Genomic DNA, 22,944 nt, shown 5'->3' on the forward strand with positions numbered 1-22,944 from the left:
TCTGTGAACCCTGAACTCTCCAGCTTAATACAAAGGGCACCACATTAAACAAAGGAAATGCGACAAATAAAAGAAAGTCACAAAATGTTAAAACTGATTTCTCTCTTTTAAGGATCTTTATGCATTAGACCTAGAACCATATCGCTACTCTGGAGTGAACCTGACTGGCTTCCGGATCCTCAACGTGGAGAACCCTCACGTGTCTGCCATCACTGAGAAATGGTCCATGGAGCGGCTGCAGGCCACGCCCAGGGTGGAGTCAGGCCTGCTTGACGGAGTCATGATGGTACGATGGTCACTTTAAAATCCCTTTGGCATGTGGGTGTGTTGTCCCTGGCTGTGCAAAGAGGGGCCCTGACACAAACGCCACTCCCGTTATATCTGCTCTGGGTGCTGCCTGGGTTCCGGGGAGGGAGTTATTCCTCTAGGATTTTACTGAATAATTGACATTTATTTTCTACTGATTATTTCTCTGCTTTTGAAACTTAACAAAGGATCGTAGTTGGACGTCCCTCTCATAGCTGCATCGGGCCATATTCACCCTGGTGTATCAGCATGTGTATCAATCACAGGGGATCTACATCTCCTTGGCCCATCATCCATAAAAGTCTGATGTGTGAAGATAGCTGCTGTTCTTCTCTAAATACAGCAGTTCAGTGCTGATCGCTTCAGCATTTAGTTAAAATCCAGAAGTGGATGGATAGGTGATCCATTGGGGGGGAAAAAAACCCTTTTTAGATTTCATACAACTTTAAAAATCAAAAAAGCATCTGTGCACTCTCATTTTGCTAAACGTGGTCTCCCCTGCAGGGACTAGATCTGAAGGTAGTTATTCACCAGTAGGTGTGTGAGCAGTGTGAAGCTACCACTGACAAGGATCTGAGTACAAGAGAAATGCACATTTGGTGTCTTGAGAGTTTTGCAGCTGCCCCTGCTGCAGATAAGTCCCCTGGAAGCCTATGTTGACCATGCAAAAGTCCATTAATGGCTCCGAGCATTATTTATTAGTAGTGGAGCCAGTCAGGAGAAAACCCACAAACATTTGTGTCAATATTTTCAAATTGTAAAAATTTCCACCAGTCCTGTAATTTGGAGAAAAAACTGGAAGAAAACTGTGGAAAGGTCAAGAAAATCGTTCCTTTATTGTTTTTAATTCTGAAATTTGGAAACATTTTGACCAGCTCTAATTGTTCTTATTGTTATTGTGATTATTTCTTATTAATAATAGTAATTCTTTGCCTTTCTCTAGCACCCAAAGGCTCCAGCGGGGGCTGTACAAACATATAGTAAAAGACTCACATCTCAACCAACTTGTCTCAGGACAACCCATCCCAGGGATCCTTCCTCATGTACTTAGTTGCTCTCTATTGTAATTGCCTCTTAAATACAACAAAGCTCTCAGTACTGTACCAATGTTATTACAGTCCATCTGTGTGGGCCAGCATGCCCGCGGGCTGCAGCTTCCGTGCAGCTATATGTCTTGTCTTAATAGCGCGACCCGCTGTCACGTCTCCTCCACAAAATCTGGATGCACATAGACTGATTTGAAGCTGTTAGTTCAGGCTGTTGCGTGGCTGGGCTGTGCAGGGACCGCGACTAGGTGTGGTGTAAACGGGGGAAGTGCCCCGCACAGTATCTGCTGGGAACGAGAGGCAAAGGAGGGCAGCTGTTTCTTTAATCAGATAGATACTGTATTCCTCATGGGAACATGCCTGGATTTCTCTGCGCCGGCCCCATGCACAAAGCTCACTGCACTGGAAAGGTCCATGATGCATGTGCGACAAACCCTGGTGCTCCCAGGCTGAGGAAGGAACCCTCTCCTCATTGCCCTGCACAAGCTGCCTTTCAGGTTGGGGCAGACGGGTGCCCCAAGGGGTCACCATCCACGAGCACCCTGCTCCTGAGAACAGGCACTGGGAATTCCGAATGCTCGTGCCGTTCAGCGGGAGCCATGTCACCAGGGACGTGCCTGCCGCTGTGACAAGCTCTTGCACGAAACTCACCAGAGGGTTGGGCTGGATTAAGGACAGCCGTGTGATATTTCACAGGGCACAATCCTGCAAGATGCTGAATGCCTCCTGGGAGGTTCACCGGCACCCCTGCCTGCCGCAGACTTCACTGGGAGCTCAGTACCTGGCAGGATAAGGCCTGCAGTTTGGAGCGAGTGATCTGGAGAATGGGAGCAGAGTTGACACGCTTGTGTTGGGAGCTGGGGTTCCCTGCCACCCCGGAATGCTGCTGCTGTGGGGGTTGGTAGCAGCTCCACACCCCAATAGTTTCTACTGGGAGGATGCTGCATCCCACACAAGTACTGCCTGGTTTCCTCCTGTCCTGCCTCTTCACCCCAACCAGGATCCCCGGGTAAAAGGCTCCCAAATTGTCACTGGTGCATTTGCGTCCTTTCCTCCTTGAAGTGCCTGCCGCCTGTCATTGAGGGTTTCTCCTGAGTGGAGGCTTCCACCATTCTCCTTCTGCCTTTGGCCCATAGCAAGCAAGGCCCCCAACAGGACACATTCTGGGCTTCTGACTCCTCAGGGGCCCCAGGACTCCAGAGGGACTAGAAGGTGCCTTATTCACAGTGTGGATTTCGGGATGGTGCTCCTCTGTAGGGATGGGCAAGCAAAGGAGGAAGTGCTCCACTGTTCCGACCCAGAGACGGCTCATAGCTTGGGTCCTATTACTCAGCGTGTGCATCAAGGAGGGCTGAGAAAAACCAGAGAGAGACCCGGTGCATATGGAGCCCTCAAGGGGAGTGACAGTGAGAAAAAGGCAGTTTGAGAACCACCCCCCCCCCCCCGAGCGCCCTGTCCATCTCTGCTCAGGGTTTCAGAGAGAAATAGCCGGCAAGGGCAGATCAGATATCTGGTGGCTGGTTTGTGGGATTTCCCAACACTAGAGGGAAGGATGCATTAGGAACATGTCTTAATTTCTGACCATAAGGAGTCTGCTTTCTTAGCCCCATCCCCAGAGTGCCACATGGCCTCGTGAGAAACTTCGCTCTCTCTCTGCATGTCGGGAGCCAAGCACATCTGGGGCAAGGATGGACCTGGCGGCTGGCAGAAACGAGGACAGCAGCATCCCTTCTTCTATTGCAGCAAGACAGCTGGTAATAACCAGAGGCACGGGTGTGATCTTCCCCCTCCCCAGTATGGCTTGTTAATCTTCTGCTCTGCCTGTCACAAAGGGGCATTATGATAAAATGCTACTCTGAGGTGATGCCTGCATGCTGGCTGTGATTTCCAGCCTCTCTCCTCGCCAGCAAAGACTGAACCAGCATGCTGTGGGCTTTCTAATAAATTTTTTTAAAAGTCTTCTTCCAGCAGAGCTGAAAGTTTCTCTCTGCAGCTAGGAGCAGCATCCTTCTAACATCAGACATCTCTGCCCAAGACATCTGAACCCTCCCTTCTTACGAAACCGAGAAATGAGGCAGGCACACACTAGAATTCTCTCCCTTTTTATGCCTTCTGGTCAATGTCAAACATCAAAACAGTGGGCCAGGCTTTCAGAAGTGGGGACCCCAAGCTCTGGAAGCAAACAGGGCAACTGTGAGTAAAGTTACTCCATCTCCATACATGTGAGATTTGCAGGAGGACCCATTGTATTGGGAAAAATAATTCCCTCTACTCCAGGAGTTTACTGGTTCAGGTTCTCTGCCCTGGGAGAAGCAGAAGCTCAGCCTGCATGACCATAATTGTCTCTTCTGGCCTTAGAATCTGGGGATCGCTCCCCAGTGACAAATGTCTCTCTCTTGCAGCTGAAATTTTCCTTGTAGCAGGCTCTCCCCCTATTTCCTGCATTTCTTTGACTTTTTTTTTAATCTTTTCTCTTGTTCCGACACTTCTCCAAAATACCTTCTAAATTATTTCATTTTTATAGACGGCACATACCCCTGGCTTTGTATGAGCACGGAGAGAGACTATTGCACAGAATGTACGACAAGACCTCAGTTAGTAGAACCCTTTGTTATATGTGCACTAAGATTTGGTTGTTTACCACCTCTTGTCAATAGCAAGGTCACAAAGCTCTCAGACCTCTGGTTTTAGGGTCCTTCCTCCCTACCAAATATGACCCTCCAGAATACAAGCCTTGGGGATGTAAGAGCTTCCTCTTTGTTTTAAACTATCTTTAGATTATGCAATAGTTTGTTTTAAACTATCTTTAGATTATCTTTAGATTAGGGGGTGCACTATTTTCCGTAACTACTCGAGCATACTGGGTAGGATGACCAGATGTCCCGATTTTATAGGGACAGTCCGGATTTTTGGGTCTTTTTCTTATATAGGCTCCTATTACCCCCAACCCCCTGTCCCAATTTTTCACATTTGCTGTCTGGTCATCCTAATACTGGGGCATGCTGTACTCTACTCAAAACACACTGAGTCTCTGCAATATCTCCCGTAGTGGTGGATGATAAGAACGGAAGTCGTTTTAGGAGCACGCAGAGGCCACAGGTTTAATGAGCCAGCCCTGTTTGAATTGCTGTTCACCCTATCTTCGTGCTTCAGAATTGTGTCCTTCAAGCCTCTCCTTCTCCAGCAGCTAAGTCAGGTGTCTATCAAACTCAGTCCCTTCTCTGGGAGCTTATTGCGTGGCTAAGTTCTGCCTGATTTCCTGTGTACTCCCAAATACAGTTTGGATGGTGGGTCTGATTTTCAGCTACGCCGTCACTTGCTCACTGAGTTTGCATGGTCAGAGGCACAACGGGGAGCGCTCAGCCACTGAACTCCCGTCCCTGGATTTGTGGGTATAACCCCTCAGAGGCATGAAACTCTGAGTACAGGCGCTATTTGCAGGTGGAAAACCATGACTGCCAAATCCGAGGCTAGCACCGAACCTGCCATTCTGGCCCTTTGCTTTCGAAACACGCCTCACCTTTGAGCGGGGTTTATCCCCAGCCACCCTGGCTCTGCCTTTCTAATTTTGGAAACCTTTACCATGGCACCTGCAGGCTCACTCCTCTACTATGAAAACAAAGTCCAGATCCCTTCATCCTTTCTTGTAATGTAGGTTCTATACCGCTAGTGACCATTTGGTTAGCTTACACTGCACTCTCCATGCTAGTGTGGGATGGTGACTAGAACTCCCTAGAGGGTTCCACATGGGAATTCATGGCTAATGCACATTAGCTGTAAGTACCTGTGAACTCACCCTGCTTGCTCGGAGTAGAATATTGTGCTGTCTTCTCCTCTCTAGTATTCCAGAACAATGCAATAGAAGAGAAAGGCAGCATGGCCCAGTGGGGAGGGCACCGGCTTTCTTCCCAGTTCTGCCAGGGACCTACAGTGGGATCTTGGGCAAGTCTCTTTCCTGATGTGTGGTTATATTTCTCTCCTGCCCCATGCCTCTCTTGTCTGTTTAGCTCTTGGAGATAGGGCCTGTCTCTCCCTATGTGTTTGTAGAGTGTCTAACACAATGGGCTCTCAGCTGGGGCCCGTACATACCACCATCAAACAAATAATAATTATACACCATCTGTGTGCTTAAACGTGTTCCAGTATCCCCCAGACTTATAAGACCCAGTATCCTGTCCCTTAGTGTTGTAAAGATACACCAGCGGGATGTAGGCCAGGCTCCTGCTCTTCACGCTTGGGAGGAATAAGGTCATGGGAATGATTGCCAACCTGGGACAAAGCATTTTCTCCTCTGCCACACTCCACTGTTAGATATTTGATCTGTAGTTTGCTATATTGTTTGATTTTTTACAAATATGGCTACTATTCTTGGGTCTTTGTCATCCACTTTTGTGAAACCAGCAAGGAATGTGTTTTTAACTAGTGGGATTTCCCCCCATCCCTCTTTTAGAAGTGAAAAAAAACCCCACTTTGTCAGTGTCTGGAGGTGGGGTGCAGTGTCACAAAGCCATTCCAAACCACCACCACCCCACTGGCTGTCACATTGTACACCAATAGCCCCCTGGTCCCCACTGCGTGAAATTTCCCAGTTTCATCATGGATATTTCATGGAAGCAGGACTGTCAGGCATTGCCATCTGGGTGAAGATTTCACAGCACCAGCACCCAAGAAAAACTACCAGGGTGGTGGGGGGAATTTTTATTCAGAGTCCAACTCCTCACCTTGAAACTCATCTTGAAATGGGGATGCTTTGCTTTAGTTTTCTCATGAGGGCAGCTCTGATTTCTCTGTGTTGTCTCGTGGTTCTAAGAGGGACTAAGAGTCAGGAGAACAGAGTTCTGGTCTTGACTTGCTGCATGCATGACCTTGGTCACTTAACTTTTCTGTTCCTCATTTTTCCCATCGATAAAATAGAGATACCACTATTTTTCTGTGCTACTACTTTGAGATCCTCAGAGAAAAGGGGCTACATTAAAAAAAAAATCTTTTTATATCTCCTGTTCGTCTGACATTTCACTAGAAAGGGCTTGCAATCTTTTTTGCGTGACAAGCAGACAGTACAGTGGTAGGTGCATTAGAGATACCTAAAAAAGAAGTAGCTAGAGAAATGACATTCTTGTCGTCTGTGATTTAAAGAGATGACTATGGCCTTTTAGTGTAAACGAACACATACGGGAAAAAACCTTCTGAAGAATTTCTTTGTTGTGTACATAATGACCCATTTAGAAAATGAAAAGAACAACAAAAACACAACTTCTGCCCACAAAGCAAACCTATTTGCTGTTCCGTAGCTTTAGCTATTTCAAAGTTCTGTTGAAGTCTGAAATTTCAGCCGGAGAAGACATTTTCTGGCCTGATGGGTAGGCCTGTTAGGGTTAGGAATGGTTGAAATTTTTTCAGCCTTCTTTAAAGGGGTTTCACAAAACATGGTTTTTTACACCAAGGTTGTTATTTCTGACAACTTTTTCAGTTTTTACATTGGGGGGAACTTCCCCTCACCACCATTTATTTTTACTTTTTTTTTTTTAAGTGGAGGGAAGAATAAAAGAACACGAGAAGGTGTGTTTTCTTCCACAATTTTGAAACAAAAACGTAAAAATGTGGAGTGGGATTTTCCCCACCAAAATGAAATTAAAAATTTCAAAACAAAAAAATGTTCTCCAGAAACTTTTTGTCCAAATCCAGAAATAATTCAGGAATAATTCCAAATGAAACAAAAAATCTCCCCCCTTCTCCAACCCTCCCCCCGCACAGAGTCATGAAACATGGTAACTTTTTTTAGATCAGCTCTTCTTTGGATAAAGAATGGATTGTTCCAAATCTACCCCCCAGGAGGGAATTGAGGGCCTGCTTGTCTGGTTACAGTGCGGGGCTTTTCAAGATATGCTATGGCTCGAACAGACGTTATGGGCTTCACAGATTCATAGCAGGAATCATGGAGCAAGGGTTCCCATGGCCTGTGTTATACAGGAGGTCAGACTAGGTGATCTGACTTTGAAATCTGTGAGTCTCTAGAAGTTCGTTGAGCACACCGTTGTAACAATGTAGAGAATACAGCTATGTTCTGCTCCCTTTCAGTCCGTGGGAGTTTTACAGTTGATTTCAATGGGAGCTGGATATGTGGCCTTTGATTACACTCATCTAGGGCTGAACAATTAGATCCCTCCATTAGCCAGAAGTCAGTGTGACTGTAGGTGTCCTTGGAGTGGTCAGCTGGTTCTTGCATTAGACTTTGTTTTTTATTTATCCAGTGCCCCCTCCTCCCCTGTTTTACCAGTGGTGCCAACTGTCCCATCAATCTGCTCTCCAACGAAACCATTGTACCCAGGCCTTCCCCCCACACACTCACAGCCCCCTGCTGCTGGCAACTGTGTGTGCTGGAGGGTGTTCAGCCTGCAGTTCCCGGACTGATCAGCAGCGTCGGGCTGATCCGCCGGCAGGATACAACCCCTCAATGCCGAAAGCCCTGCCCTTAGGGAAGCTGTATGCAAGTGTGTTTCAGGCGCAAGGGAGGAGAGATGTCAGGATGCAGGCAAGAAGACAGAGGCAACCTCTTTCATTTCTCTGAGAGACGTATGAGTAAGAGGGAGGAGAGAATGGGGGTGGGGACGACAATTTAGAGAAGAAGCTTCTGCAGCTTTGCATGAGATGGATCATCGGTTTTCCAAATGGAACCGTCACCAAATTGCTCTGCCTCATTATTGTCTTTTTGCTTTGGAACGGTTATCAACCCAAATGCTGTTCCCCTTTATTTTAGACAGATGCTGCCCTGTTGTACGACGCAGTTCACATCGTCTCAGTGTGCTACCAGCGAGCCCCACAGATGACCGTTAACTCCTTGCAGTGCCATCGACACAAAGCCTGGAGGTTCGGGGGCCGCTTTATGAATTTCATAAAAGAGGTAAAAGCATGATTTGCAGCAACAACTGCGTCCTCCCTATTGATGCAAACCTTCCGTCGGCAACGTGGGGATGGAGAGCAGCTGTTCAGAGCCCAGAATTAGGAGATGCACAGTGGCTAGACAACGCACTTACGAGCACTATAGACAACCCTTGCGGAGATGGATGGGAGCAAGGATCCAGGAGTCAGATTGTTGGTATGGCCCCTTTGGGACCAGATAAGATGCACTTGAAAGTAAATGTGGTGATAGAACAGACTGTGCAGCTTTCATCTGATAAAGGCCAATAACCAGAGTCTTAAGGTTTCTGGGCTAAACTGAATCCTGGTGAAACACCCCTGACTTTGGTGGAGAGAGAGCAGGGCTACACCTGACCAGTCACAGTGGTCCAGTAGATAGGATCCTGGACAGGGAACCAAGAACCCCAACTTCTATTCCTAGCTCAGGTGTGACCTTGCGCTTGTACCCTTTGCCTGTCTTGTTTCCAGCCACTGCCATAACTGTTTGAATGTCCGTCCCCCCATTTGAAACTGGAGATGCTTGGTGCCCCATTCATCGGGGGCTAGAGGTGGGCTGCTTTGATCTGTGTATGTTGAGGCCCGGTATAAAAAATATCCCTGATGCAGGTAAATAGTGGGTGAAAACTCAACTCCTAACCAGGAGACAGCCAGAGCTCTTGGGTGCGCTGGAATATTTTTACAGGAGGCATTTCAGAGTATCACCCCAAGTGTGTCTGTGAATGAGAGTCCAGGCCTGGATTGGGGCCTGTCAACAGTTAATTGTACGAGTGCATTTGTTGATCTAAAACCGATCGTGTAAACCATCGTGAGTTACAATTCTTGTTAAATGTTTGCTGGTGGTTGATCTTCACCCCTGTGCAAAAGGCTTGCGTGAGGCTTATGCACTATTTACATCTTACACCCTCAAAATAGTTCCAGTGGGGTCACAGCAAGACGTGAGAAATGAGCTGAACCCTCCAGTACTATTACTGACGCTGTGTCCACCTGTGCCCGCTCTGGGCTGCTCTCATTACAAGGCGGTTTCCGACCAGAGGGAGAGCTGTTTGCCTTCTGCAGGAACTTTTGGTTGGTGTCTACAAAAAGTACTTGGCACAGGTCTGGTGGCAAAACTGGCAGCGTCTTACATCTCTGCCCGTGTGCTGATTGCCCAGTTTTGGCAGAGCGGTGGATTTAGTAAGATAGGAGTCCAGGAAGTGAAGTGGGAACTTCATTTCCTCTGTTTTGTGTAATTATAAATTCCCTGGGTTCAGCCCACGTAACTGTTTGTTTGGCTTACGCATGCAAACAGCAAGCTTACCAAATCACAGCACGGCGGGGAGGCTGGAACAAGGAGCGCACCTGTGAGAGCAGCCATGCAGGGAGCTACTTTCTTACCATGCCTGTCCTCTGCTTACTTGCTGTGTTTCTCCTCCTGCCAGTGGGAGACGATCCTAGCCTGAAAAAAACGAACCAAGAGTGAGGGGTGAGTGGCAGATCCCTAGTGCTGTGCTAAGGGCACGTTGCAGGGCCTGGGATGTGGTCCTGCCAGTAGATAGGTTCAAGCACTCTTGGGATTGCTTTGTGATTAAGGGCTGGATTCTCATTTACACAAAGGCCCCTTTACACTGCTCTGGCTGCACCTTTTAACATGGGAGTCGTATAATCAGGCCATAGTAATTTATTCTATTCCTGGAGCCATGGAAATAATTCTCTCTCTTCTTCCCAGGTTTTGCAATGGTTAAATTTAACTCTCTTGTTTTGAGGCAGAAAAGCCAATCAAAAGATCATTATTTATTGTTCTTTCTTATCTGTATTTTGGTAGTGCCTAGGGCCCATCAAGGTCCCCTTGCGCTAGGGCCTGTACACACAGAGTGGGAGAAAGTCCCTGCCCTGAAGAGTTTACAATCTAAATAGACAAGACAGACCCAGGGCAGGAGAAAGGAAAGATTATCCTCATTTTACAGGGACATTGAACTGCCAGTTCGCAGGCTCTGAAAATCTCCTCTTCTCTCTCTTGGTTTGTTCCCTTCCGCAATGAGCGGCTCCTGCCGGCTGCCAGAAGAAAGTGTTTAATAATTTCATGTGTTGCCGCCTTTTGCAAATTACCCTGAGCCCTCCACTCCAGTGCCCGCCTGTTGTTCCCCTTCCTGGCACTCTGTCAGCTAGTTGCAGGGATAAGCTTCCTCCGTTGCAGCCAAAACACATAATAACTGTGCTCTCTGAGTGCTGGAAAGGACAAAAAGGCAAACGCAGAGGGATGTCCCGCTGCAGAGACCAGGCCCCTTGGCCCCATGTTCCTCAGGCAGAGAATTGTGCCAATGTTTGTTCATGCCGCACCAGCCAACACACACTGAGGCCTTGTCTTCAGCAGGATTTTTTCAGAGCTGTGATTCGCCCGGGGCACAGCCTGGCTTGTTATCACTCGTCAAGGGCATCTGTCCTGCGTGGGAACTGCCGCCCTGAGAATGTCTGGGGGGTGGTTTGGACTCCTCCCACTGCAGCAGCAGCCGAACAGGACACAGGGATGAGACTGGGCAGCTCAGCATCCCGCTGAAGTATCAGAGGAAACCAGGGGGGTCGCCTCGTTGGCTAGCAGGCTGCTGTCACCTACCAGCGTCTGCTCAAGAGTCTCGTAGCGGAGCAGGAAGCCAGGACCAATGGGCAAGGCAGAGGGAGGTGAGGCCGATAGTCCCGTGGCCTCCCTTCTCAATGCCACCACACTCTAAGGCTCCTGAAATGCGGGGGCCTCCCAAGCACAGGGCATCCTGAGGCCCGCACCAGCCAGAGATTTAACATAAATTAGCTTCAGAACAACCTGCTCTGCAGAGGGCAGAAGACCCCGGTCGGCTATCTGGAGAGGTGGGCTGGGGGAAGCAGCTGAGCTGACCCTTCCTTGTCCCTTTTATTTTTTTGGAAATGAGAAAGCAAAGGGGGACAGACCCTCCTGGGTGACAGACACGTGCCGTGTCTCCTCAGAGGGAGACGTGTCTCTGGGCACAGGGGTAAAGCAGACTGAGGAAGAGGGGGAGCACTCATTGCACCACCCTAGGAAGAGGGGGAGATGTGGGGGAGCGCTGCCGATGGCTGCCAGGGAAAGGAGGGGAGCTCTCCTTGGCTCTAGCTGCCCCTGCCTGCGCTCCGTTTCCCTGGTGCCATTGAATTAATGTGACACCTTCCTGCCTGCGGTGGCGAAGCAGGAGAGTTAGAGCCCCAGAGAGGAGTTGACACACTCAGTACACATCTGTGTTTGTTTCCGACTCAGTACTTCAAACACGGTGTGTGTTCACTGCGTCCCGGAGAACTTCCCAGCTGTAGTTCCCACCTGCATGCTTAACCTGGCAAATTGAGTGCAGCCGTCCACAAACATGCAGGGCAAAGGGCCTGTGAGGTGGGGGGACCAGCATTCCTTCAGGAATTAACCAGCCATGTCCCGGGGGAGAGTGGAAGGGGTTTGATCAGGGAAACATGCCAGTCATCCCTGCAGCTTGTGCCACCTTCATCATCAGGGGATATTTCTGGCTCACCCCCCCAGGGAGATACACTTGTTAGACAAGAGCATGCTGCAGATGAACTCTGCAAGTGGAATGAGACAAACCAGTAAAGCGTGCTAAGAGTCTGGCATTTCAGAAAGGGAACAGGGAAATACCAGCCTAAAGTTCAGAGCGTGGCAAGCATACTTCACTTGGTGTGCATGGGAGGATGGAACGGGTGTCCTGCATTCAGGGAAATGTCACAAGAAACAGCAGAAGAATTGCCTCTCGCTGTCCCTGGACATTCCAGGGTCAGCACTGCACACGGCGGTGACATTAATCACCACTTAGCCTACAGGAGCAGCAGCTGTTCTTCCGAGTGCTCTTGCCCCTTAAACCAGGGAGGTTAATTTCTGTGCTTTTGTTTATTCAAACACCAGGAGAGTCGCTCTGAGACAGAAAGGCAGGGACAATATCATTGCACTTTTCATCAAAGTGGGATTGGCTCCAGATCCATCAGCAAATCTCCCTTCCCCAAAATGCCGTGCTATTCCTCCACCCAAGAAGGGGGCTGCCGTTCAAGAGAGCTGCGTGCCCATGGGGCCAGTGCAAACCCTTAAGCACGTGCTCACGTGCGTTGCTGAACAGGGATGGACTTCTGAACTGGGGCCGAGAAGTTCAGAGACCGACCTCCCACATCCAAAGAATCTGAAAAGTTATTTATGTTTATTTTTTAAAAGAAAAAATAAGCAGAGAGAGGGTTTTGTCATAGTTGGGTTTTGTAATGGTGTCAGTTAATGATTCATTTGGCTGGTGCTACTATCAGCAGGTCTCAGAGAGAAACATATTCGAATGGTCTGAGCACAGGATTGGGAGCCAGGAGCGACTGAGGTCTAATCCCCACCCTGGTCTAGTCACTGAGGCCTGGTGTACACTTCAAAAGTTTTAGGGGTGTAACTAGTTAGGGCTGCGAAGTTTCACTTACATAATTATGCTGGTAAAATTCCTATATTGGTATAAGGGGCTTTGTACCAAAAGAGCTTATTTCTCTTTGCCAAACTGGAACAAGCATTACTCTCGTGAGCACTTTTATATGAGTCTACCCTGGTGTGCAGGGTTGCTGCTGTAAAATAACAGGCGCAGTAAAAGTGGCAATGGGCCAAATGCTCTAAAGGGGTTGGGGCTTGTGATGCTCAGCCTCATAACGCCTGACTCGTAGGTGCCTGGAAGACCACTGCAATCCACACTGCCTGATTTAAGTGCCTAGCTGCCTATACAATGAATGCAAAGTATCAGCGGGGGCAGCTGTGTTCGTCTGTATCCCCAAAAACAACGAGGAGTCCGGTGGCACCTTAAAGACTAACAGATTTATTTGGGCAGAAGCTTTTGTGGCTAAAAAACCCACTTCTTCATTCAAACAACCCACTTCAAATGTTCATCTGCAAGCGTAACACCATCTATTTGGGTTTCAATAGGGACTGGGAGTGGCTGACTCACTACAAAAGCAATTTTCCCTCTCTTGGTATTGACACCTCCTCCCTGACTGAATTGGCCTTGTCAGCCCTGGTTCTCCACCTGTAAGGTAACTCCCTTCTCTTCATGTGCCAATACATACTTATGCCTGCATCTGTAATTTTCACTCCATGCAACTGAAGAAGTGGGAATTTTACCCACGAAAGCTTCTGCCCAAATAAATCTGTTAGCCTTTAAGGTGCCATCGGACTCCTCGTTGTTTTTATACAATGATTGGGCAAAGATAGGCACCGAAACTGAGATTCACAAAAGCCAGCAGGCTAAGCAGGGAGCCACTGAAGCCAGCCTGTGGGAGATGGGTGCTAAATGCCACCCCCTCACAGAGATCGGGGCCAGTCCAGGTGGCAGGGAGCGGTGGCTCTGCTTGCAGTTCTCAGCCAGGACCCCTCTTTCGAGTTAGGGTCCCTAGGCCATTTTAGCATGAAGCCCAGGACACGGGGGGAGAAGGAGAGCAACCTCCCTCGTAACATTCAGCCCGGTGGTTCGGACGCTCACCTGGAAGAAGGTAGCCCCCCTGTTCAAGTCCCCCCTACCCCACCTGAAGGGGGGAAAAAATTTGACCAGGAATTTGCCTCCTCTCAGGTGAGAGCTGTGGGATATTCTGATGGGAGGAGTCCTGCAGTCTCTCCTGCTGCACTGTGGATAAATAATGAGTTATTGAAGCAGGGGGACTGGATCCTGGATCTCCCCATGCTGGGCCAGTGCTCCAACCACCAGGCTATGCAGCCGTTCTCCGGCCCAAGTGACCCTTGAAGGGAGAGAAGTGCTTCAGGAATTTTTACTGCAAAAACAGGAGCATGGAGCGCGTTGAGATCCCTGCGGGGTTTCAGCTGGAGTTTTATGCATCGCAGTGACCCCAGCCCTGGAACTTAGGGGCCCAGCTCCTTCTGAGCATTCAGCCCCAAACTTCTAAGCATCAAGCAGGTCTTCTCTTTGTGCTTCCCTTTCCCCATCTGTAAAACAGGGGCAAAAATACTTGGCACTTTTCAACTCCAAAGCACCTTGCAAAGGGTAAGTAAACATTCAGCACTATCCCCGCATGGAGGCAGGTGAGGGGTGTTTGTTTATGTGTTTGAGTGACGTGGTCTAGTGCTGAAAGACACCCCTCGACCCTCCCCCAGACATTGTCACTGCGGCAAAGACACGAGCAGAAACACAGCCAGTTTTGCACTGGCCCAGCGTGCCAGGGACACGTCCGGAGACAGATGTTGTACACAAAAGGTGCAAATGTAAATCAGGGCAAGGACTATGATAGAATTTATGGAAAGCTCCAGCCCATGCTGCAGCATGAGTAATGATGGAGGTGATTATTAATTAATCACGCTCGTCGGGGAGAGAGCATCAGTGTAAGGAGTAATTAAAATGAAGCGCTGTACAGCAGTAGCAAACGATGATTTATGAAGCTGAGTAACTGCTGTGCTGCCTTCTCTCCCTTCCACAGGCCCAATGGGAAGGATTAACTGGGCGTATTGTCTTCAACAAAACCAGTGGATTAAGGACAGATTTTGACTTGGACATCATCAGCCTCAAAGAGGATGGTCTCGAAAAGGTCAGTAAAGTTTGTCCTTCCTGCTAGCTAAAGAGTTTATGAAAAAACCTTCAAAAGATCCACTCAGGCCCCCTGGAAAACGGTGCATCAGCCTCATAACTCCTATATTTGCCTCTGTGTTCGACGTAAGGGTCTTTGCTGCTTTGGAATTGCTCTGCTCCTGTTCCCTGATGTACACACACACACACACCCCTGAACCCTCAGCCCAAGTTGTCACAACTAGTTGCCATGTAAGATTGTTGTGGTAAAACACACAGGAAACGGTGGAGCCACAGAAGCAGAAGAAACTCCCTGAGCAGTCAGGAGCCTGGTTTTTTTCCCATGCCACTGATGGGAAGAAAAAAGCCCAACCCAAGTACTGCCTACATGCCACAGTTTGTTTATGCAAAAAGAAAAGGAGGACTTGTGGCACCTTAGAGACGAACCAATTTATTTGAGCATGAGCTTTCGTGAGCTACAGCTCACTTCATCAGATGCATAAAAGTTTATGAAGTGTTTTCCCTGAGGTGACAGCAGCTCTTTAAAGCCCCTCTCTCAGTGTGATCTCCTGCTATGAAAATTGCCTAAGGCCTGGAAATATCCCCTGTTCATTACAGCCCTGATTGGCCCTCTTGCAGCCTGAGTTTTGGAGGAGATGATAATGTATGGTTTTTTTGCTTTTTGATATCGGAGAGAGGGTACGAACAAAACGAGGGCAGGTTAGTTTCCTGGCCTGATTGGAAATTTCCCATTTGGATGTGGAGTGTCTGCAGCAGCAATCCTGCTGCTGGGGACGCAAGGTAGCAGCCCAAACGCTGCTCCAACGAGAGACTGCTGAATTGGAATTAATTTGCAAACTGGACACCATTACATTAGGCTTGAATAAAGACTGGGAGTGGATGGGTCATCACACAAAGTAAAACTATTTCCCCATGTTTATTCCCCCCCACCCCCCGCTACTGTTCCTCACACATTCTTGTCAACTGCTGGAAATGGCCCACCTTGATTATCACTGCAAAAGGGTTTTTTTCTCTCCTGCTGGTAATAGCTCACCTCATCTGATCACTCTCATTACACTGTGTATGGTAACACCCATTGTTTCATGTTCTCTGTGTATATAAAATCTCCCCACTGTATTTTCCACAGCATGCATCCGATGAAGTGAGCTGTAGCTCACGAAAGCTTAGGCTCAAATAAATTTGCTAGTCTTTAAGGTGCCACAAGTCCTCCTTTTCTTCTTATTACCCTGTAGAATCCTCCTAATTAGCACAGCTCCCTGCTGGATACAGGGATATCATGCCACTGAAGTTCAGGCCTGAATCTCAGGTGCTCATGGGGATTTCATTCCTGTTTCATGGACCACTTAAAAAAACAAAGAATATTCAAAGCATTAAAACTTCTAAAACATCATTTTCAAGGGGAGAGCAGTTCAGTCAGTGGACAAAACAGAGCAGCAAGTTGCCTGAATAGAACAAAGATCTGCACCGTGGACAATTCATACCAATAGTTATCTATTCACATGTGCTGTGCTCGAAGCAGGTTGCATATAGTGACATTACAGTCTCTGTGAGCTAGCTATCCATGGTTAGAGAGCCTTTGAATTTACCTTGGGGACTGATTCTTCACGGCTTTACCCATTAGGTGGTTGCTGACACCTTGCAAAGTGGGTTGCTAGGATTGGTGCCAGTGGGTAACATCAGTCCACCCTGCTCCCTGTGCCAGTGGACAGCTTACCACTAGTGATCCCGGTAGAGTAATAGGCAAAAATGGCAGACATTTTGGATATCTCGTGAATCTGAACCTTAAAGTACTGCCAAAATATCTATCAGTCAACGTAGTTCTCCTCAGCTATATGATAGAATTGCTGACCCTAGTGGTATTTATTACTACCGTGTGTCACGTAATGCTCACTGGAAATTGCCAAACCCTGAAGCATATTCCTCAAGGATGCTCAGTTTTTATGTTTAATCTTCATCGAGTCAAGAGATTTTGTAGCTCTCTGCTTTTTTTTTTTTAAAAAAAAGCTTTTTGTCAACCCTAGAAAGGTTTTAAAGTATAGATGTTAAATCTCTGTGGACACTAAGATTCTGTTAATAGCTAATCTGAAATAATGAAATGCCAAACGGAGTGAATCCCAATATGTACTTTGCATTATGTATAATAGCTTATATTTGTTGAGCTTTAGGATTGTGCTTCTGATCCTGCTACCTCCTGGATGTTCTGAGGATTAAAGCAGTATTACCCAAACATAATTACATGTAGTCTGACTATCTGACTTGCACAGTTCTCTTAATGGAATATTTGCATTTTTTCTTTATTTTAATTTGTAAATTAATTAATGCAGACCTGAGTTCCATGCATTTCATTTTTCTTAAGGAAAATTTAGCAAGGGATTCTTCGCTGAGTAGGTAGCACTGCCAAAGGCTCTTTATATTATTGCTTCTCTTTCCTATAACAATAATAATCTTCTGACATTTTAACTGGCTGCGTGATTGGAAGGAGGGATGGAGGAGAGCCTGGCTTTTGTAAAATATTTAGAGATTCTCAGAAAGTTCACGGAAACTCTTTTAAAATTTATACTGTTCATGTCAAACAGCATTCGTTGTTCAAAAACCCTTTCTGTGAATGCAATAAAACCAGGTTCTCGCCAGAGGTTGCTGGGGAGATTGCATTATTTAAAAAAAAATAGAAAAGAAAAGAAAACCAATCAAGGAAACAAAAAACATAAATAAATAAATAATCCAAAGCTCCTGGCCCCGCAATGGGATTGGTCTGTGGGCTCTCCGTTTTCAAGGTTCCATCACTCATGTGGCCTCGTAGATGGAGCGACCTGTATATTCTGCGGTTCCTATTTGCTGTGTCTCTGTCTCTGTCTGTTTGGGGGCATAACAAGCCTCAAAGGGGCAGCCTTAGACAACCAGCCACAAGGTTTGACTATGACAGGAGATTTTAAACCTGCATTCTCGAGGTCTGGGAGAGAGTGCGGAGTAGCAGGTGCAGCAGGACGACGAGGGGCCAGATCCTCTTTAGGTGTAAATGTGCTTAGCACAATGGCGTCACTGGAGCGGTACTCCTTTATGCCAGCTAGGCCCAGGAGTCAAACTCTTCTGCGGGCCCTCTGCATAGCTGTTGCCAGGCCTTTCCCCTCCCAGAGCTTCAGCTTGCCCAGTGGTAAAAGGCTGTGTCACCAGCCAATCGTTACTGTTGGTCAAGTGGAGTGAGATCCCGGTAGGAAAGACTCTACAAAAGATCAGTCGGCTCTAAAATCGGGAGGCAGTGTGGTAGAATGGATAGGGCACTGGACTGGGATCCAGGAGATTTGGATTCTAGTCCCAGCTGTGCTGTTAAGCTCCTCTGTGATGATGGGTAATTCACTGCCTTGGCTTCCCCTCCCATCTTGGTCTGTTTTGTTTATTTGGACTGTGAGCTCCTCAGGGAAGGGCCTGTCTCTCACTTTGTTTCCGGAGTGCCTAGCGCAACAGGGGTGCTACACGCCACTGTCATAGAAATAAGAATACTGTAAACAAGTTGTTACCTAGCTACATACATGAAGGTGGAGGAAAGTGCGTTCTGATGTTAAACATAGCGCTGTACTGCAATCGTTTCCTTTCCAGTTAGTCTCTTTGCCTTCTTTTTTCACATTTGCAGTCATGCTGTTAAAAGGCCTTTTAACGACTGTAAAATATAGATAGTGGCTGGACAGAAAGGGGAGCTGAATGGTAACATCCCATGCAGCATCTGCTCCTGCAGCTGGAGGGCAGGCCGGCCGTGTGGGTTTGCATTTGTTTAAAAGGGAATTGGACCAAATATCGGTGATGATGCTGGACCAGTTCCATAGCGGGTGTAAATCATCCTAGCTCCCCTGGTTTTAAAGAGACTGTGACATTTTACCTCAGCTAACGATCTGGCCCTCTATCTCTCAGCAGAAGAGAACTGATTAAAATTAACACTTGGCCCCTATTTGTGACACTTTATAACTGAGCCAAATAAATTTATAGAGAGGAACGTAGGAATTCCCCAATTGGATCAGACCCATGGTCCATGTACTCCAGGATCCTGTCTCTGACAGTGACCAGTGCCAGCCGCTTTAGAGGAAGGCGCGAGAACTCCCTGATGGGCAGGTATAGAGTAATCTTCTCCCATTAGAAGTGGATAGCTGGGAGTTCCTGGCCGGTTGCTTTGAGTCCAGCTCATATTCATTCCCAATGTTACTAGTTTTCAAGTTGGTTCAAAATGGAGCTAAGTGAAATGCAGATGGGCTTGATCTCCACTCCATGACACTAATGTTATGCTCCTTGTCTGTACCTCCAGGGACTTTGATGAGGTTGCCCTGGGTGGAACTGGTGTCATGTGGAATCTGCCCACATACAGGGTATTACAGGAGTTCATATTTCTGAACTCTCTCTCTAATACCAGGGCCTCTCAGCACTTTTCTCTGCAAGGACACTGTGATCGCCTGCTGAAATCAAACACTCTCCCCAGGACAAAATTATTTGAATGGAGAAGTCTTAATTAATGTCTTGAGTAAATTCCTCCTCTCACATGCATGGTGTGGCTCTACATTGCAGGTTGTGTGCTAGATCCAGGGACGTTATTCTCTGCACTGGCGTAAATGAGTGCTCCATCCGTGGGAAATGGCAGACGGGATTGACTAACAGTAGCAATCCTGCAATGCAAACCAGACAGGAGAGTTCATAAGTTTATAGTTCCCCTATTAATGTGTATGGTATAGCTTGACTTCACCAGACACATTTTTCACACGATAACAGATAGGAAATACATTGGATACACTATGAATTGTAAAAAGAAAAGAAGTACTTGTGGCACCTTAGAATCATAGAATCATAGAATCATAGAATATCAGGGTTGGAAGGGACCCCTGAAGGTCATCTAGTCCAACCCCCTGCTTGAAGCAGGACCAATTCCCAGTTAAATCATCCCAGCCAGGGCTTTGTCAAGCCTGACCTTAAAAACTTCCAAGGAAGGAGATTCCACCACCTCCCTAGGTAACGCATTCCAGTGTTTCACCACCCTCTTAGTGAAAAAGTTTTTCCTAATATCCAACCTAAACCTCCCCCACTGCAACTTGAGACCATTACTCCTCGTTCTGTCATCTGCTACCATTGAGAACAGTCTAGAGCCATCCTCTTTGGAACCCCCTTTCAGGTAGTTGAAAGCAGCTATCAAATCCCCCCTCATTCTTCTCTTCTGCTGGCTAAACAATCCCAGCTCCCTCAGCCTCTCCTCATAAGTCATGTGTTCTAGACCCCTAATCATTTTTGTTGCCCTTCGCTGGACTCTCTCCAATTTATCCACATCCTTCTTGTAGTGTGGGGCCCAAAACTGGACACAGTACTCCAGATGAGGCCTCACCAATGTCGAATAGAGGGGGACGATCACGTCCCTCGATCTGCTCGCTATGCCCCTACGTATACATCCCAAAATGCCATTGGCCTTCTTGGCAACAAGGGCACACTGCTGACTCATATCCAGCTTCTCGTCCACTGTCACCCCTAGGTCCTTTTCCGCAGAACTGCTGCCTAGCCATTCGGTCCCTAGTCTGTAGCGGTGCATTGGATTCTTCCGTCCTAAGTGCAGGACCCTGCACTTATCCTTATTGAACCTCATCAGATTTCTTTTGGCCCAATCCTCCAATTTGTCTAGGTCCTTCTGTATCCTATCCCTCCCCTCCAGCGTATCTACCACTCCTCCCAGTTTAGTATCGTCCGCAAATTTGCTGAGAGCGCAATCCACACCATCCTCCAGATCATTTATGAAGATATTGAACAAAACCGGCCCCAGGACCGACCCCTGGGGCACTCCACTTGACACCGGCTGCCAACTAGACATGGAGCCATTGATCACTACCCGTTGAGCCCGACAATCTAGCCAGCTTTCTACCCACCCTATAGTGCATTCATCCAGCCCATACTTCCTTAACTTGCTGACAAGAATACTGTGGGAGACCGTGTCAATTTATTTGAGCATAAGCTTTCGTGAATGCATCCGATGCAGTGAGCTGTAGCTCACGAAAGCTTATGCTCAAATAAATTGGTTAGTCTCTAAGGTGCCACAAGTCCTCCTTTTCTTTTTGCGAATACAGACTTAAACGGCTGCTACTCTGAAACCTGTCACTATGAATTGTGATGCAAGTCACATATATTCCAATTACGTTTAAGCCTAGTCGGGGGGCTGGAACAATTTGTACAGTGGGGGTGCTGAGAGCCATTGAACCAAACTGTAAATCCCATATATGATGGAAACCGCTTAAAGCCAGGGGGTGCTCCCGCACCCCCAGAACCCCTGTTTAGTGCTCCGATGAGTCTAGTGCTGCAGAGAAGGTTGCCCACAAAACAGGGCAGTGGTTCTGCAAGCTTGGATCTCATTTGGCTGCGTTTTTTATTTTTTTAAGAAACACACGTTTTCATGGGAATCCTTTATTTCTTTTGAAACGTGCTGGTTTTTAAATGAAAACACTTTCAGACTTTTGAAAACGGAAACCAACCCCCAAACCCCCAGCATTTTTATGTTTCTCTGTTTTTTGTTAAAACATCCAAAATTCCAGCAGCCACCCTCAGAATGTTTTCTTATTTTTAAAATTTTCATCAGAAATACCATTTTCCAACTAGCTGTGTTCTCAGCCTTTTCCATACCAGAATTCTCCTCCCACCTTGCTGCACTGCCCTCCTGTTTAACAATATGGGAAGGATGGATCGAGACCACAGCCCCTGTCCTCTGGTCTGTATGACCCACAAGACTCCTTCCAACACAAATGACTCTAAATACTGTATGAACACATCCCTTGAGTGCAGCCAAAGCCTGTCTTTTGCTTGAATACATCCCATGACCTCTTTTTGGTTACTATAGGAGATGGGCCCAAGCTGGAAAATTATTATCTAAATTTTTAACCCTTCACAAGTTTGGAAGTGTTAGAATCTGGTGTTTCTGGTGCCAACCCTGCCATTCACCAAAGCTTGGGACATATTTGCATTGGGAAATCTTTGATTCAGGAATATCTCTAATCACTGTGAGGCTTGGCCAAAGTTCACTCTTCAGTGTATTCTGAGCTCCTGTACTGCATGGCGCTATTGTCCATTGTTGAATGAATTCCTGAACTCTAGATATCATGGACCTCCATATTTGTCCACAAGTATCAGTGCCCCCATTTAGGGGGCAGCAAAACGGAAAGGCATTCGGTATTTGTAATGTCTGCTCTGCATGGGTGACCGTTGGAGCGGTCTACAACTGCAGGATTAGTGTAACTTTCTCTTCTGTTTAGCTCAGCCAACGCGGTGTATTCAGCTTTGCTTGCATGTGCAGCAGAAGACAGAAATAGCTACCATTCAGCCAGGGCTGTGGGATTCTGGAAGAGACTGAACACCACATGTCAAGTGTCTAGTAATTTGTTTCTTTGCTTCATTTCAGGTTGGAGTGTGGAACCCTTCTGATGGTTTGAACATCATGGAAATTTCCAAGGGGCGAGGGCCCAACGTCACAGACTCACTAACCAACAGATCTCTTATTGTCACCACTGTACTGGTAGGAGGCTGCAGGCTTGTATTTCTCATCCATATATAAATGGCTGGAAATATGTGACTTCTCTGGTGCTTTACAATGCTGCAGTAGATTTGCCAGTCCCTTTGCTTTTGGCCTTATGTTTAGGGGCTCTCTCCTAGCTCCCCATGCTATTGGCAAGGTCAGAAACCTGTGCTGGTCACCAGTAAGACACCAACAGTTGCCACACAGCTGAGTGCCTGAGACACCACAGCTCTTCGCTTTACTTAAGATAACAAGAGATAAGAGAGACTGAGATTTCAATGTGCTAGGGACTGTCATCTGCACACTGTTGGCAAATATTGGCTCATTCATGGTGACCAATTAACCTCCACTAGTTAGCAACATTTTACCTCCCATGGCTGCCCCATGCGAAGGTGTGATGGCCCCCAGGCACCTGCTAGCACATGGCTGATCTGGGTGGGGTTATAAAGGGGAAGAGGAAGCTAGTGCAGAGGAGGCGACCGTGGAGAAAAGGTGTGTTCTCTCTCCTCCTACCTGGCTGGAGCTGGATAGTCCGTGGGTGCTTTTTAGCCAGTAGTTTGAGTTGGTTTGTCTGGGGTTTGAGTTTGTGATTTTGGAAATCAAGCCTTGAGGAAAGGATATGAAA

At 47.3% G+C, this 22,944-nt stretch overlaps 1 protein-coding gene across 1 annotated transcript in view; it reads left to right on the forward strand.

The window, feature by feature from the left end:
* Window positions 1-22,944, forward strand: part of GRIK3 (glutamate ionotropic receptor kainate type subunit 3) — a 237,285-nt gene that overhangs the window by 151,045 nt on the left and 63,296 nt on the right. The window contains exons 6-9 of the mRNA XM_077837713.1: window positions 113-286; window positions 8,110-8,253; window positions 14,694-14,801; window positions 22,206-22,319. Coding sequence (XP_077693839.1) covers window positions 113-286; window positions 8,110-8,253; window positions 14,694-14,801; window positions 22,206-22,319 — 540 coding nt within the window. The remainder of the gene's footprint in view (window positions 1-112; window positions 287-8,109; window positions 8,254-14,693; window positions 14,802-22,205; window positions 22,320-22,944) is intronic.

The sequence above is a fragment of the Eretmochelys imbricata genome, chromosome 19, assembly GCF_965152235.1.
Source record: "Eretmochelys imbricata isolate rEreImb1 chromosome 19, rEreImb1.hap1, whole genome shotgun sequence".
NCBI classification, from domain to species: Eukaryota; Metazoa; Chordata; order Testudines; family Cheloniidae; genus Eretmochelys; species Eretmochelys imbricata.